Source organism: Nelumbo lutea, chromosome 6 (genome assembly GCF_056320005.1).
Source record: "Nelumbo lutea isolate HS-2025 chromosome 6, American lotus-T2T, whole genome shotgun sequence".
In the NCBI taxonomy this organism is placed as follows: Eukaryota; Viridiplantae; Streptophyta; class Magnoliopsida; order Proteales; family Nelumbonaceae; genus Nelumbo; species Nelumbo lutea.
This window is the reverse complement of record NC_142689.1, coordinates 55,778,935-55,794,648: the sequence shown is the minus strand read 5'-3', so window position 1 is coordinate 55,794,648 and position 15,714 is coordinate 55,778,935. Positions and strand designations below refer to the sequence as shown.

The 15,714-nt window shown below is 37.6% G+C and overlaps 1 protein-coding gene across 2 annotated transcripts in view; it reads right to left on the bottom strand.

The window, feature by feature from the left end:
- Positions 1-4,261: 4,261 nt before the first annotated feature.
- The window catches only part of LOC148848970 (Tetrapyrrole (Corrin/Porphyrin) Methylase), a 69,866-nt gene continuing 58,413 nt past the window's right edge, over positions 4,262-15,714 (bottom strand). The window contains exons 8-10 of one of the 2 annotated variants that reach the window (XM_088950989.1): positions 5,215-5,479; positions 4,637-4,877; positions 4,262-4,554 (exon numbers count right to left, since the gene is read on the bottom strand). In XM_088950989.1, the coding sequence (XP_088807115.1) occupies positions 5,265-5,479 (215 nt within the window). In that variant the 3' untranslated portion in view covers positions 4,262-4,554; positions 4,637-4,877; positions 5,215-5,264. Of the gene's footprint in view, positions 4,555-4,598; positions 4,878-5,214; positions 5,480-15,714 lie in introns of those variants that run through there. The other variant, XM_088950988.1, reaches the window with a different exon arrangement.

Below are 15,714 nucleotides of genomic sequence, written 5' to 3'. Positions count from 1 at the left end.
ACGTTGTGGGGGGCTGATTTGATCTCACGTCGGTTGCTCGACTGTTTCTATTTCTAGTTCTAGGTTTAGATGTAAACCTGAACTTCAGTTCATCCAAGAGTGATTTGACTACATGATCCCTGGTTGGTTGCAATAAATTACAATGTTACTTAAAGCATTAAAAAACACGAGAGGTTGGGACATAATCTCCTCAGTGGATATTGGCATCTTCGGAATAGAATTGGTAAACACTGTTCCCAACAAGCCATATGGATCACTAATGGGTGGGTGTCAATGCATTGGTAGGGGTGTCGATTGGATTGGATTTGGTCCAATCCGATCCAGTCATGTGAGTCCATTACAAATGGACCAAGTCCAATCCAATGAATAATTTGGATCATTTTGGACTGGTCCAATTCAATGTTTGGACCGTTCACTTTGTTGAAATTCATTTTAATTTAGATTGGTTTCAATCCAAATCTAATCCACTGATACCTATATTTTTATCTTATATCAATGGACCGGATATTGGCTTAATCCAACCAAATCCAATATAAATTTGGATGGACCAGGTCCATTCCAATCTAATAAATATTTTGGACCGAATTGATCCAATCCACTGTCTTTTTGGTCCATCCAATCTGTCCAAAACTGGTCCATTAACACCCTTATACATTCATAGTTTGGTACTGATTTTCATGGAGAGAGCGTTTCATTTAGGGAAAGATGCATGGCAGGAGTTGATTGTTGCAAGTGCAAACCATCATCAATGATGTTACCTTTTCAAATGTAGCCCGATGGACAATCTTGTCCATCTACACGCTTGCATGCAAATGTAGGTTAATAGGGCAGTCGAAAACTTTGGGTGGTCCACAAGAAAGACCGTTTCCAATTAGTAGTGTGGTTCAAAGTATTGATACATATCATAAATACGTATTGATTGTTTAGGTTGCTGATACATGAAATCAAAGTTCAAAATATCGATACGTCTGATACACCAATAGGGGTCAAGGTTCAAAGTTTTGTTACGTATTGACCCGTATTGGTCGATACGTATCGTATCTTTGAGGTTTCGACATGAGGAACAGTACCAAATCTTTAGTACCATTCCTTTTCGTCGTTCCAAAAGCATATTGTGCTCGTATTGGTAATGTTTCGGTGAGTATCGGCCTATGATGCTATATCCACCGATACGTTACCGATACGATAGCATATCGATTGATACAATGCGATTTTACTGTTGCGGAAAACAAAAAAAAAAACTCCATTCGAAAGAGGGCTTCTAAACCCATTTTAGAAGCCCTCTTCCCAAAGCTCTCTAGAAACCTTCATACCATTCTTGGAGATTGAAATCTAACCAAAACCCACCAAAACATCCACAAATTTCCAAGGTCCAACAAGATTTTCAAGATTGTTAAAAAATGAGTTAAAATATGTATGTGTTTTCAATTTTTTTACAATCTCAGCCAATGTTTTTGTGTCTTTTTAGTTTGGATGCTTAGAAACATCTTTGTGTATGTTGATATATTATTCTTGTGCAAAAAATCCTATTTATTTTGCTCCTGTATGTAGATCTTTGTGAATATTTAAAAATTTTCTAGAATATTAAAAATCTGAAAGAAATGAAAATTTTAGTTTTTTTTTTTTTTTGTGATCTACCTCTAAAAATTGATTATGTTGTAGATCTATGGATGATCTATCATGTCCATAGATCAATTTAAATTTCTTTTAAATAATTGATTTTTCATTTTTTTTTATTTTTTTGAATAATATATAGATAATTTCTTCAGTTTTTTGTGATCTTACCCTATAGGTTGAGTATGTTGTAGAGCTCAGAATGACATCAATATATTGAAATATCATGTGAAAATTTTAATTTGTTTTTTATTTTTATTTTTAGATTATAAATATTTATTTATTTCTCTAATTTTTTGTTACAATTAAATTCTAATAATAAATATTTACAATAAATATATGGATGGTCTATTATGTCCATAAACCCATTCAATTTTTTTGTTACGTATTTACTTGTTAAATTTTAGTTCAATTTTTATAATAAAACATGCAAAATAATTATTTGAATAAAAATAAATAGTTATTTAAAAAATACAGAAAAATGTTTGATTCAATAGTTACAAGTTTTACATAATTATTTGATTCAATAATTGTTAATTGCTTAATTGGATTAGATAACGCTTGGAAAATTGTTTAAAACAATTAAAAAGATTTTTTAGTAATATTTAAAAATGTTTAAAAAATACAAAGAAAAGGCATTGGCATATTTCACATGATAATCTATAATTTGAATATGAATATAATTGTGGCCTCGAAAATATGTAAACATTTATTATTTATTTAATTGTATATTTGCATTAGATAATAATTGAAAAAAATATTTAAAAAATAAAAATTTTCATAATAACAATTGAAAATTAATTTACTAATACATTAACACTTATAATTGGATAATTTATATTATAATTAAACTTTTATGTGATTCATGACTTCATATAAAGTTTTAACTTTTAAACTTCATATTGGGATTCAAATGTTGAATTTGTAAATTATAATAGATTTAAAATTTGAAGTTGAACTTGGAAGATTGGAACTCAATTAAGTATTTTATTAAATAGTATGTTTTTGTTCCCATTTGTTGATTATAATATGCTTTTTTTTTTTATAAAAACCCATTAAAACATGTGATTTTTATGTATAAATAGTTCATTTAAGTCTTATATTTAGTGATATTGATGTTTATGTGTGATTTATTAGAGTATTTATAGCATTTCCATGTGTTTTCACGCATATATTAATTTTTCATCCATATCCATGTCATGGGTATCCCAATGTCTCTTAAATTTTCCCTTCCGATACGCATAACGTTTCCGATACTTTGAACCTTGATAGGGGTGTATCGGGCTGTAATGGTACTTTTTTTATTTTTTTCAAAACCGGTTCAGGGAGCGGTTTAAGGCTCCACCCACTGTATCAGAGCTCCCGAAACAATACGTATTGGCCAATGTGGATTGGTACTTTAAACCTTGCATGAAATTTGTATAATTAAGTAATTTTTATACATGAAATACGAGATAGCATTAATATAGATTCCCAAAGACTAATACCCTTCCTCTATCTCTTTTTCGAATTAATTGACGTGTAAAAAATCAGTTCCTCTAATATCCTTCCTTTCTCTTTCACTGCTGGGAGTGTCGACGTTTTCACACAATGCATGAAAAATCAGTATTGAGCATCGATACTTTGAAGCTTGCCTGGTCCATGCTATTTATACTTAATACAGTGCTAATTTTCACTTATAATCTTTCCTTGAACTGCACATATCTCGGCCGAGCGAGCACTTTAGAGAGAGAGAGAGAGCACATTTGGTAATGCTCTGTTGGAAACTTGGAATGTTTTAAAAATTGACCCAAAAGTGAAACTGCTTCAGCCACCGGTTTTTGGGTCAATGGTTTGGCCGTCCAATTTGAACGGACAGCCAGTTAAATTAAAAAGATAAAAATTTTAAGAAATAATTAATATAAAAATAACAAAAACCATTATCCAGGTCAAATGGATCAACAGTTTGACCATTCAGGTCAGCAAGTCACTGGCCATGTCAATGTTTTTGGCCAAAGAACAGGTTTAGGGTGAAACGGAACCCATTGCCTGGATGGTTCCCAGGCCAAATGGTCCAACCATTTGGGTCAACAGTTATAAAACACTGGTTGGAAAATTAAAGCCCCGTTTTGTTTGCAGGAATAGGGATCTGGAATTGGAATTGGAATGGGTTATTCTAATTTCAACTGTTTGGTTGGGCGTAATTGGAATCCCATTCCCATTCCTTCTAGAATGGCATTCCCCCATTTGAGGGAATGACCATTCCCTGCCCCTCCCCTAGGAATGAAATCCTATTCCTGCTGATTTTAATTCCCATTCCCATTTGAATCAAGCAGACTATGGGAATGGACCATTCCGATTCCAACTCTGGAGGATTTCGATTCTGATTCCGACTACAAACCAAAAGGACCTAAGAAAGATTAAAAAAACACTGGTTATAACATCTGACGTTACAACTCAAAAATTAAGAAAGATTGTTAGGGATGATCATGGCCCTTGCCCGGGCTGGGCTTAGCCCCTATGCTAAGGGCTCAAGTCTGGGCCTTGGCGTACATGATCATAGATCAAGTCTCGTTCCAGGCAAATACATTACAAGGATAAAAGGAGGTTTAAATTTTAATTTTTTCCTTGGTTAAATGTATTAAATTAGATTTAAAAATTAATATACTTGGACAACCATTGTTTCCATAAAATATGAAAATATATTCAGATTTTGATTATTTTTACACGCCATAAAAGTTGAATCAGAATAATCTTTTAACTTTTAAATCTAATTTGAGTACAGTAAAAATTAAAATTTAGATGTCTTCTTATCTTTTTTCTCTTATAATGCATTTAAAGTCATAAACTCGGTCCAAGCTGACGTTTCAGGCCTGGGGTTTGGGCTGAGCCAAGCCTGGGCCCGAACTAGAGACCTTAGCATAGGTGCTTACCTCGGTCCATGATCACCATCAAGAAAGACTACAAAAAACATAAATACCAACCAATCAAATAAGCCCAAGTACTTGTGCAACTTCATAGCATAAATAAATCAATTACTAACCATGTTACAAATTACAATGGCTGATATAAACAAACATCGTCCATGCAAAGTTGTGCGAGGAGTAAGGCCAATTTCAAACTTCAAACTTTAAAGCAAGAAATGCACCTTCCATGGAGCTAGAGGTGTGATAGTGACTCGTAATTTCCAGTCAGAAGGCCGAAAAACCTTAGATGTGCTTCAACTTGCTCTGGTTGACTTATGGAGGTGTTTTTCTTTGTCTTGGCTGTGTCCAACTTGTTGCCTGTTGAGAGGAAATTTAGATTAATAATACAATCATCCAGAAATTGCTTCTTGGATTTCCTTTTATTGTTTTATTTTTATTGATTTTTTTTTTTTTGGTGGGGGGTGGGGGGTGGGGGGGTTGAATGCCACTCAAGCATAGACTTGAACAAATTTAGCACGTTGAAGCGCAAAATACAAGTCCAAATTTATCATTATTGGAATGTTTTTTACTTTGACAAGTTTATTAACTAAATGCATAAAAAAGGAACAGGGAGAAAAAGTGCACTCAAATGCACCTTTAGCAATAGCAAATAGAAAAGAAATTAAATAAAAATGAAATTAGTCACGAAGCTAACCTGTCAGTTGAGAGAGAAATTATCCTTCTATTCAACCTATTTAAGACAAGTCAAGCATTCTCTTTCAGCTCTTGCTCCTCTCTTTTAAGAGTGTAAAAATCCAACATTTCATCTTCCACAGGGTGGGTCTTGCCTACTATGACAAGGCAATGCAAAGGTGCTCCAAAATCAACTGTGAGCAACTCTTTCATCGAACCTGAAACTATGATCTGATCTTCACTTCCAAGACGGGAAAAACCAACACAAGTTGCATCTTCATTGTATGCTGCAAACAAGCAATGGCACAAGCAATATTGATACAATGTGGTATTATTCAAAAACAGTGCATGAAAATCAGCATCTTAAAATTCGAGTAGATAACAAGACAGGAGGAAACAGTGCATCATTATAATTTCTCAATGCACAAGGCATGGATCCAAATTCGATGTTGGAAGTTATCTAATGGATACTTGTGTTTGCTGATGACATGGCTGATGATATATGCAACTACAGGTTTATGATCTAGTTCAAGTTGAGAGAGGATTTGTTTCAAAGGAACAAATTCAGAAAGCAAACAACAAGGACCATCCTAATCTGGAAACATGATTTTTATCAATGCTGGGATATCTTTTGAATTGAATAATCCTGCAGATGGAACAAGTTTCACTCTAAATCAGCTATATTTGCCTCCTAGGAACTTTCCAAGTTCCAAAACTAATGATAGAAATAATAATACATAGAAATTTTTTTCATTCAAGTTTTATCCAAATTCCAAAATAGCTACTTCTCATACTAGCTATATTTTATCAGTAATAGAAAACAGAAATTTATTAAGTTAAAGAAAGATTAGTACAACAAGAGGTTGCAGCTTTTCATGACAAATCAAACCTCTGAGCATAGCCCCCTGCTATCTCAACTCAATACAAGATTTTACAATAGCCTAATACAGCTGGTTTTTAGTTAATCCCTTGCTTCGCTAAACCGTCAACCAAGCTATTGGAAGATCATTATACCCACTGTATTTCTATTTACATATGCCTTTATATCCCTTCAAACCTTCTGATCTCAATTCTACAACTCCCTATCAATAACTGGAATTCATTAGATCAAAAGAATTTAGTTACAGTGCTCCAAAGAGAGATAATCAGGCTTAACTCTCTCCAGGAAGATATCAAAAAAGAAAAAGTTACAGAACAGCCCAAAACATTTGATCCCTTCCCACCCCCTGCTTTGCCAAAGCATCAGCAAATGCATTTGCTGTTCTCTTGACCCACTGAAACTTGATTTCCAGTCCTCTAGTTAGCCACTTAATCTCCCTCCTCTCATTAGCATATTTCCAAAGTCCACTACCCTCTTGTAACCAACATAAGACCAGCTTTGACCTTTGAGTCCCCTTCAATGACCAACTTTTGTATATTCAGTTCCTTAGACTTCCTTATACCCTCCAGTGCTGCATAGGCCTCAGCTTTGAGAGTCTCAAAACCCAATGGTACCTGAATACAAAGCAAGCACCTCCCATCCTCATCTCTGAAAACCCCTCCTACACCTGATGGACCTGGATTTCCCTCACTACTTCCATCAAAGTTTAGCTTTATAAGTCCACTTCCTGGTGGTGACCACACAAGACGAACTAAAGAGCGAGCAGGAGCAGAATTTGCCACCTCCAGCCAGCTATTCAGAAAAAACAGGTCCAAGGATTTCAGCCAATGTACCACCCTCACTATTACTACTTCAATAAGGCATTCTTTACTTCTTTCAACTTTAGAGAAAATTCTGGTGTTCCTTTCCTCCCAAAGAGTCCAGCAAACAGCAGTCCTCACACATCTCCACATTATCTTTCCCCTTTTGTTTGGCCAACCAAAGAATAAGCTAAACAAACCTTGAATGTTTGGTGGTGGGGTCCACCTACAACTAAAAAAGGAAAGAAACCATTCCCAAAGATCAGTAGAAAAGGGGCAAGAAACTAACAAGTGGTAGGAGCTTTCACCATTAGCCTTGCAAAGAATGCGCCAATTCGGAGACAAGCATCAAAAAGGCCTTTTTCTTTGGAGTACGTCACAAGTAGACCTGTTCATGGACCGGGCCGGGCTGGGCTCGGGCCAGGCTTTCACTCTGTATTAATAGAATTTTCTAAGGCCCGAGCCCGAGCCTGGCCCGACCATCGAGCCTACAACTTGGGCCCAAGCCCGGTTATCATAAAAAGCCCGAAGCCCGGGCCTGGGCCCGAGCCTGAAATTTAGCCCATACTGTTAGCGGCTGAATAGAGAGAGAGAGAGAGAGAGAGAGAGAGAGAGATTATAAAGAAAAGAATAAAAAATGTATATATTAAATTATAAATATCACATTATTTATATATTTTATATAATATATAAAATACATATTATATATTTTATAAAATATATAATGCTGAGTCGAGCCGAGCCGGGCTCAAGCCGGACTTTTTTGACAAATCCCGAGCCCGGCCCAAAACACAGTTGGGCTAAATGTGTTAGGCCCGAGGTCAAGCTCGCTGGCCTAATTACATGACCAAACCCGACCGGGGTGTGGGCCGGGCCGAGCCATTGAGCTACCCGGCCCATGACCAGGTCTAGTCACAAGTATTACATCTTTCGAGGAAGGCTTCCCAACAAAAGGCTCCAATCCTTGGAGGAATAGACTCACCCCAAACATCCTTAATTGGAAAGTTTTGTGCAAATGGGTTGGATGAAGGTAGTAGGGACTTGAAGAAAGAGGCACAAGAGAAGGTTCTAGAGGGAGTTAGGGTCCACAGTCTCTTATCCCTCTAAAAGGGTTCCAACACCACCCGGTCTAAGATTTGAACCAGACTCATGACACTTTCAACCTCTACATCCCTTAAGCCTCTTCTAAGCCCCAGATCCCAATCAAACCCATAATTAGATTGAGAAGGAACTAGAAACCTGGACACAACCTTGCCCTTAAACTGAGAGAGTGAAAACAAGGAAAAGAATTGGTCTTTCAAAGGTATCTCACCCACCCAAATGTGCTCTCAAAACTTTACCTAATTCCCAGAGCAAAAGTCATAACTAATGTGCTGCAAAAAGGAAGGAAGAATGACATGTATAGATTCCCAAGGAGAGGCACCAACAGACCTTGCCAAAGTCTGTGTCCCAGCCATCATTTGCCTAACCATGAATACTTAAAATTACCCTCATCCATAGTTTATCCCTCTCACCTCCCAACGTCCATAGCCATTTCCCCAACAAGGCTTCATTTTTTCCTCCGAATGTTACCTAAACCTAACCCTTTGTCAGCCCTACTCCTAGAGACTAGTTCCCAATTCACCCTATGATCCTTCCTCTCCCCCCTAGTTCCCACAAGAAGTCTCTCATCAACTTCTCCAAACTCCTACTTATCTTCACTAGGATCCTAAAAACCGATAAGTAATACATAGGCAAACTAGCTAGTAGACTTCATCAAAGTAATTCTACCACCCAAATATAAATAATTCTTTTTCCAAGAGACCAACTTTTTAGCAAATCTATCAATTGCAGGGCTCCAAAAGCTCTCTTTCCTCGGGTTATCCCCTAAGGGCATCCCCAAATAGTTCAGCGGCCATTGAGACATCGTACAACCCAAAGCTTCAGCCATCTCCAATATAGCTCTCTCTTCCATATTCATCCCCACCACACAACTCTTATTGAAGTTCACCTTCATATTTGACATTTCTTCAAACACTTGAATCACCAACTTCAAGTTTTTGGCCCATCTCACATCTTCCCCTTCACAGAATAGAATTGTATCATCAACAAACTGTAAGTGGGTGATAGGAATGTTGCCTTTTCCAACTCTCCGTCCCCTCACAAGACTTCTTGAATCTACTTTCTCAATTAGCCTCTCCAACACTTCAACGATCAAGGTGAAAAGAAATGGAGAGAGGGGGACCCCTTGTCTAATTCCCCTAATAGTCAGGAAGTGATCCACTACCTTTCCATTTACTAGGATGGAGTAATGACAAATCTCTATACAACTCAAGATCCATTTACACCATTTCTCCCCAAAACCAAAGCAATCCAGCACTTGCATCAAAAAAGACCAATCAACCGTATTGTAAGCCTTCTCTAAATCCAACTTGCACACAATCCCTTTCCTCCTTGTTCTCTGTATATCCTCCACACACTCATCGGCAATTAGAATTTGATCCACAATCTGCCTATTTCCAACAAAAGCCCCTTGATTTTGTGAGATTAGTTCCAGAAGCACCTCTCTAATTCTTCTAGATAGAACTTTCACAATGATTTTATACAAGCCATCAGCCAAACTGATGGGTCTAAAGTCTCTTGGATGACTTGTTCCCACTATCTTTGGGACCAAAGCAATAAAAGTTGAATTCAGCCCCAGATTTATTACTCCCCCCAGGAAAATTCAATAAAAACTTTAAGGATATCCTGCTTTAATATCTCCCAACTGTCTTGGTAAAAAGCCATGGTAAAGCCATCCGGTCCTGGTGCTTTAGCTCAATCCATTGAAAAAACTGCTTCCCTTATTTCCTCCAACTCAAAATTTCTTTCAAGCCACATCTTCTCCTCGGACAATGGCCAATCTAACCCTTCTACCCAGATTCTCTGGTTTAAAGGCCTTCTAAATAAAGACTTAAAATGCTCCACAAAGGCCCTAGCAATCTCATCCTATTGAGATATTGACACCCCATCTATCTCCAATTTAGAAATCAAAATTTTCCTTTCTTCTACCATTGGCCATTGCATGAAAAAATTTGGTGTTTCTATCACTTTCTTTCACCCACTTATGTCCAGACTTTTGCCTCCAACTGACTTCCTCTTTGAATAGGATGTCTTCTAGTTGCTTCCTGAGCTTCCATCTTTCTTGTTTGTCTCTTACATCAAAATTGCCTCCCCTTTCTTTGACATCCAACTCCTCAATCTGATTGATCGCTTCCTGTTTTCTCTCTTCAATCCTTCCAAACTGTAGAATATACCAATCCTTAATCTTCCTTTTTTAGCTCCAACTTCCAATGAAATTTCATCCCCTCCCAAATAGCACTTGGGTTAGTGTCATTTCCACTAATTTTCTATTAACTCAATAAGACCAGGGTGAGACAACCACATGTTCTCAAATTTGAAAGGAGTGGGCCCTCTAGTACCAAGATCCTCCCTCATTAAAGTAATAGGCCAATGATCTGATGTTACCCTAGGAAATGCTCTAGAAAAAATAGTCCCCTAGTGCTCCTCCTAAACTGCTATGAATAAAAATCTATCCAACTTAGAGCATATAGGGTTCTCTTGGAGATTGGACCGAGTAAATAGACCATGTAGCAGAGGAACCTCTTTCAACTCAAAACTGTTTATGAAGCTGTTAAACCTTCTCATGCTAGTGCTACCGCCTCTCCTCACCCTATTAGTCTCCTCTATGAATCTAATGACATTGAAATTTCTTCCTAAACACCAAGGGCCTTCCAAAGTCCTAATTCCTCTAATGCCTCCTAATTCCTCCCAAAGTTCACTTCTTTCTCTATAACCAGTTGGACCATACACATTAGTTGATACACGCTCAAATCCATCTACCTTGTGTCTAAACTTGATAGAAATAGTAAGCTTCCCAATCAGCTCCTCTACTTCCACACTGATCTAGCCCATCTCCTATCAAACTCCATTAGCTTAGACTCCCGAACCAACACCAAGTCTGGATCCTCTCTTCTTATTACTTCTTTTATTAAAGGCCTTTTCCTAGCCCCCCAACCCCTTAACATTCCAACTGAGTATCTTCATAGAACTCCTTATTTTCTTCTACATCTCGGCTTAGCCTTTCTGACTACTCAACTTCCTCTTCCTTGGTTTACTCTCTACCTTTCCTTTCCTCAAAAATACCTTCAACTCATTTGGATCATTTATTTTACAATCCATCTTCTCAACAAACTGTGCAACCGAGTCCTTATCAATTTCATTTGGTCCTCCTCCCTCCTGTCCCTCATTACTCACCTCTTTCTCTACCTCCCCTTTGTTTGCACGTTTCCAACTGCACTCTCATCCTCTAGAATCCTACCCCAACTTCTTATTTCAGCTTCTTTCCTTTTCATTTCTTCCAGAAAAGTTTCTATCAGCTTCCAAATTTTCTCTCTCACCTCCTCTTCTTGTGAAGCTATTTTCCCTCCATGCGGTTGTGGCAATATGGCTGGTTGGGAAAATGGAAAGTCACAGCCATACCATGGGTGGAAGCCAGGACAGGGTCAGTGGAAGAGTGAAAGATTTCCCTCTCAGCTAAGAGACTAGGACACTGGGGTAAACAGGATTCCACAGAGGGAATTACAGGTTGGGAAGCGCTTCCTGCCAAAGAATTCTCCTTTGGCGAACTCCTGAGGCTCTGTGGGTTGTCTCTGAGTTGGTCCTCAAAGCCTGGCTGGCAAGGAACATCTCCTACCAGCTCACCAAAACCCTGCTCTTTGTCCATCACTTGGTTAGGTTGTTCCCCATTTGATTCCAAAATAACACCCCTACCAATAAAATCACTCTCATCAGTTTTTAACTTCTCCAATTCCTTAGACAGCATCAAATCAGGGGTTGTATCTGGCCCTCTTTGTTCTTTATCAAAGCACAGAAGTGGTATTAACGAAGTAATGACTCCCTCACCCAAAAGAGGTGAAACGAGCCCATCTCCTGAAGCCACTATCAACTTCCCGCAGTCCCCTTTGATGTCACCACCTCCTATTGAGCCCTCTTCTAAGAGCAGAAGTTCTGTATTGAAGCTTTCCTCTTCCCACATGTTCACTTTTACTTGAAGATTTAAGCTTGCCAGACTTTCTGTATCACTCCCATCTGAGTTTTCACTAGTCTCTTCATCAGACCACCCTTCTTCTTCCCCAAGTTCCAGCAGACTTCTCTTCATAGATCTGGGATTTCACCTATCCAGTGAATTCCTGTTTAAAACCTTAGCCGGCACCCATTGCAGCAAGCTATTTCTAGCTGAAGCCGCTCCAAAATTGCAGCACCCAACAAAACAGCTCGAGGAAGATGGTGATAGACCATTCTTATGGTCTATAGAGTCTACCAACTGTTCAACCATGTGACCTTTTAAAGAGTCACGTAACTTACTTAAGTCTAAGCCATTCACTTGGACCACTTTGCGTCTGTTTGGCATCGATGCCATTGCTCCAGAGAATGGTGACACAACAGTGCCACATTAGAAAAATCGGTGCTCTAGGAAACATCAATATATATGTTTGGCATCGATGCTGCAGGAGATATGTGTGGGTTGGAAGCACCGTTTTCTGAGAAAATGGTGTCTTTTTTGTTTGGAAACGTTGCTGCCAGGTAGGACGTTTCCTGGAGCAACAACAGCGTTTTCTGTTTGGTACCAATGCTCCATATATGTTTTCAGCACTTTGTACCATTATTCAGTGCTTCTACTATGTTTATATTATCTTACATCCAATGGTGGAAAAAAAACACCTATTTCATCCTATGGTCCCAATTGTTGAATAGACTATTAAAAAAAAAAACAAATTCAGGAAATCATGAGGAAAATGGCAAAAAATCTGAAAATTACATGGAAAAAACAGAAAAATTCCAACATTAATATAGAAAAATTCTAGAGAAATGGAAAAATATAGAACTATATATATCTATATATATTCTGTTTTCCCCATGAAATTTCATTCAACTTTCTGATTTTCATACTTTGTTTATATATATAAGAAAATCACAAACACAAACTGATAAAAAGCCTAGAATAGAATGTCATAAAATGACACAAAAATGGAGTAAACTGCTAAAAAAATGTAATAATTTAAAAATAGCACAATTTCACAAAAAAAAAAAGAATAACAATTAATAGATGTTGTATGGATTAATAACATTAGCTATATCATGTACAAGTCCATTAATATTCAATTGAATAAATATTAAACAAAAAGTTTATCCGATTGTAAATGCACATAAATGCCACTAATAACACATGGACAACCAATAATGATTGAAGGTAAAACACTAGCTAGGTCATCAATGATTCCTTTGACATTGCTCCCATAACGCATTTGCAATATTGTCCCTAATAGCATTCATATCGGTATTGGAAGTGGAAGAGCTGGCAACTTGTTGTCCAGCTCTATGATCATCACTATCATCAATTGATGTCATGCCCTCGTTGGCCCAATGATTGATGTCTACATCTTCACGTGCTTCTCTCTTTATGAGTTGAATGTTATAAAACATGTCGCTACGATATATGGCTGGCATGGCAGCCATGGCATGCTTTTCAATATTGGAAATTTGCCCTTCAATATACTGAAACACCACTCAATGACATTGCGCAAAGAAGAGTGGGTGTAGTTAAAAAGATCCTCGTTGGATCTAAACCTACCACCGTGTCCATGAAATTCACTCACATGATACCGCTCTCCAGCATATGGAGTTGAGAATCCCGGTGCATTGGGAAAGCCAGCATCAATGAGAAAATATTTTCCTACATTTCAGTGGGGAAAAATGGAGCAAATATGTAATGTATGCAAAATTTTATTTTGAATCACATGAAGGAGGTATTGAAAACCCAATATTCGGCCTGGTCATGGATTCAAAGTATCCTGGAGTCATGTGCAGATCCTTCCCAACTCGTGTATACAAAGGTGAAAAGCATATCAAAGTCGTAGATTGCTAAGACATTCAATGTGTAGACCTTCTTCCTACCCCTATAAGGTATTTGCTCAGCCTGCAACACACTAGCAAAAACATGTGTACCATCCATGGCACCAATGCATTCCTAATGGTGTAAAATAACTCATTAGGGAATCGTAAACAATAACAGAACATTAGTGTGATTAGTATTGCAATTACCTTGAACATCGGGTAAAATCTATCAGACTCCCTAATATATGTCAAAACCTGGTCGAAGGAAGGCAGAGTCACTAGTTTTCTTCCCACATGACATATTGCCATAACAACCTTCTTGAAGTGTGTAATAATTGTCCAAGAAGAATGTTGAAAACGCTCCGCCATCAAGCAACTTCTATCATTCTGGCCCATTGTTATAAGAAAAAATGCCAATGCTTCCTCCACAGTGATATTCCTTGTGTCTTTCAAATGTCCCCTTGTCTAAGTAGATTGGCAAAATTCCTGAGCACATGTCATTCCATCCTAAATGACTCATAGCATCTGCCTGGATTCTCTAAGTCATTTAGGATTTCATGCCATATGTATGTATGTCCTACATGTTGCTTTGGTTTTCGCGTATTATACGCATCAAACACCAAAGGTACTACAACACCCATCACCATCATGTCATCGTCTAATGATGATATGCTTCCATAAACAGGAATGAAATAGAAAATAAAGCAATAGAATGAAACCTAACATGGTCAAAATATAGTTGCCCAAAAATGATCAAATTCATGAGTAAGCATTCTCACATATAGTTGCCCCAAAAAAGTGTTTCATACAAGTGTTCAATCGTGTGTTCCAAAACGAAACCTAACATGATCCATACAAGTGTTCCAAAAAAGTCACATACGAAGCATGTCAAAAGGACGAGAAAACCAAACTACTAATTCCAAAATAACAGTGCGTGATAGAAAATGTCAATTCTAGCCCGATGGTTTATTCCCGTATATGAGAGCAGCAAGCCAAGGTCCCCTAAGATTAGATCCCATTGTCATGAAAGATTTCCTCAATTTTGCATCATGGAAGAGTTTTATCGCCTTGAAGTAATAGTAGGATGGGAAATACAATGTGTCATTAAGAATGCTCGTGCACTGTTGTATTTCTACCATCTCTTTCATTTCCTTTTCTACTTCCATCTCCCTTAGCCTTTCATCTTTTTCCTTTTCTCTTGCTACCTCCCTTTCGTACATCTCTACATCTTGTTTTATTCGTCTTTTCTTTGTCTCCACCCAAGTATGAATGGCATGCTCAATCCCCTAAAAGTTCTGCATTTTCCCTTTTTTCGTGTTGCTTGGAGGATCCCCAACTCTTGTATGACGTTCAGTGGTCTCCACTAGGATCTCCTCGTCAAGATCAGCGATGTTAGGAGTTGTCAGTGGTTCTCTAGTGAATGGGGTTCCACTGTCATTGAGATCAACTAATGGTATAAAACTAGACGATTGTTGGGACTCAGTAAGATGATTTGGATCCATGTTGGTTGAGTAATCCCTATTTCCAACTGCTTGTGTCCCTTCAAAGATGTACTCTAATTCATCCCAATTTCAATATGTCTTTGTCCTAAATTTCTTTGCCCAGTTGTATGCCTGCATGTGTTTATGTATCAATCAACTTTTAAACCATGTTGGGTTTTGTGATTCACTGACCTTGTAAACATTCTGTCAAACATCTTCATTGGCAACCAGCATCTTGGTGATGGGACCCACCGTAAACCCAATATGATTTATGAATTTGTTGTAGTGCTAGTGGCACCTCCTAAGTATGTCATATTTGATCTTGAATTGCGCATGCACATAATTCTTGTTGTGGATTCAATTAAAATGATTACTAATATAATTCCACCCTATGTTATTGAAACTTGATGTAGGTTTATTTCCGTCCATCACCATCTTAACCATCA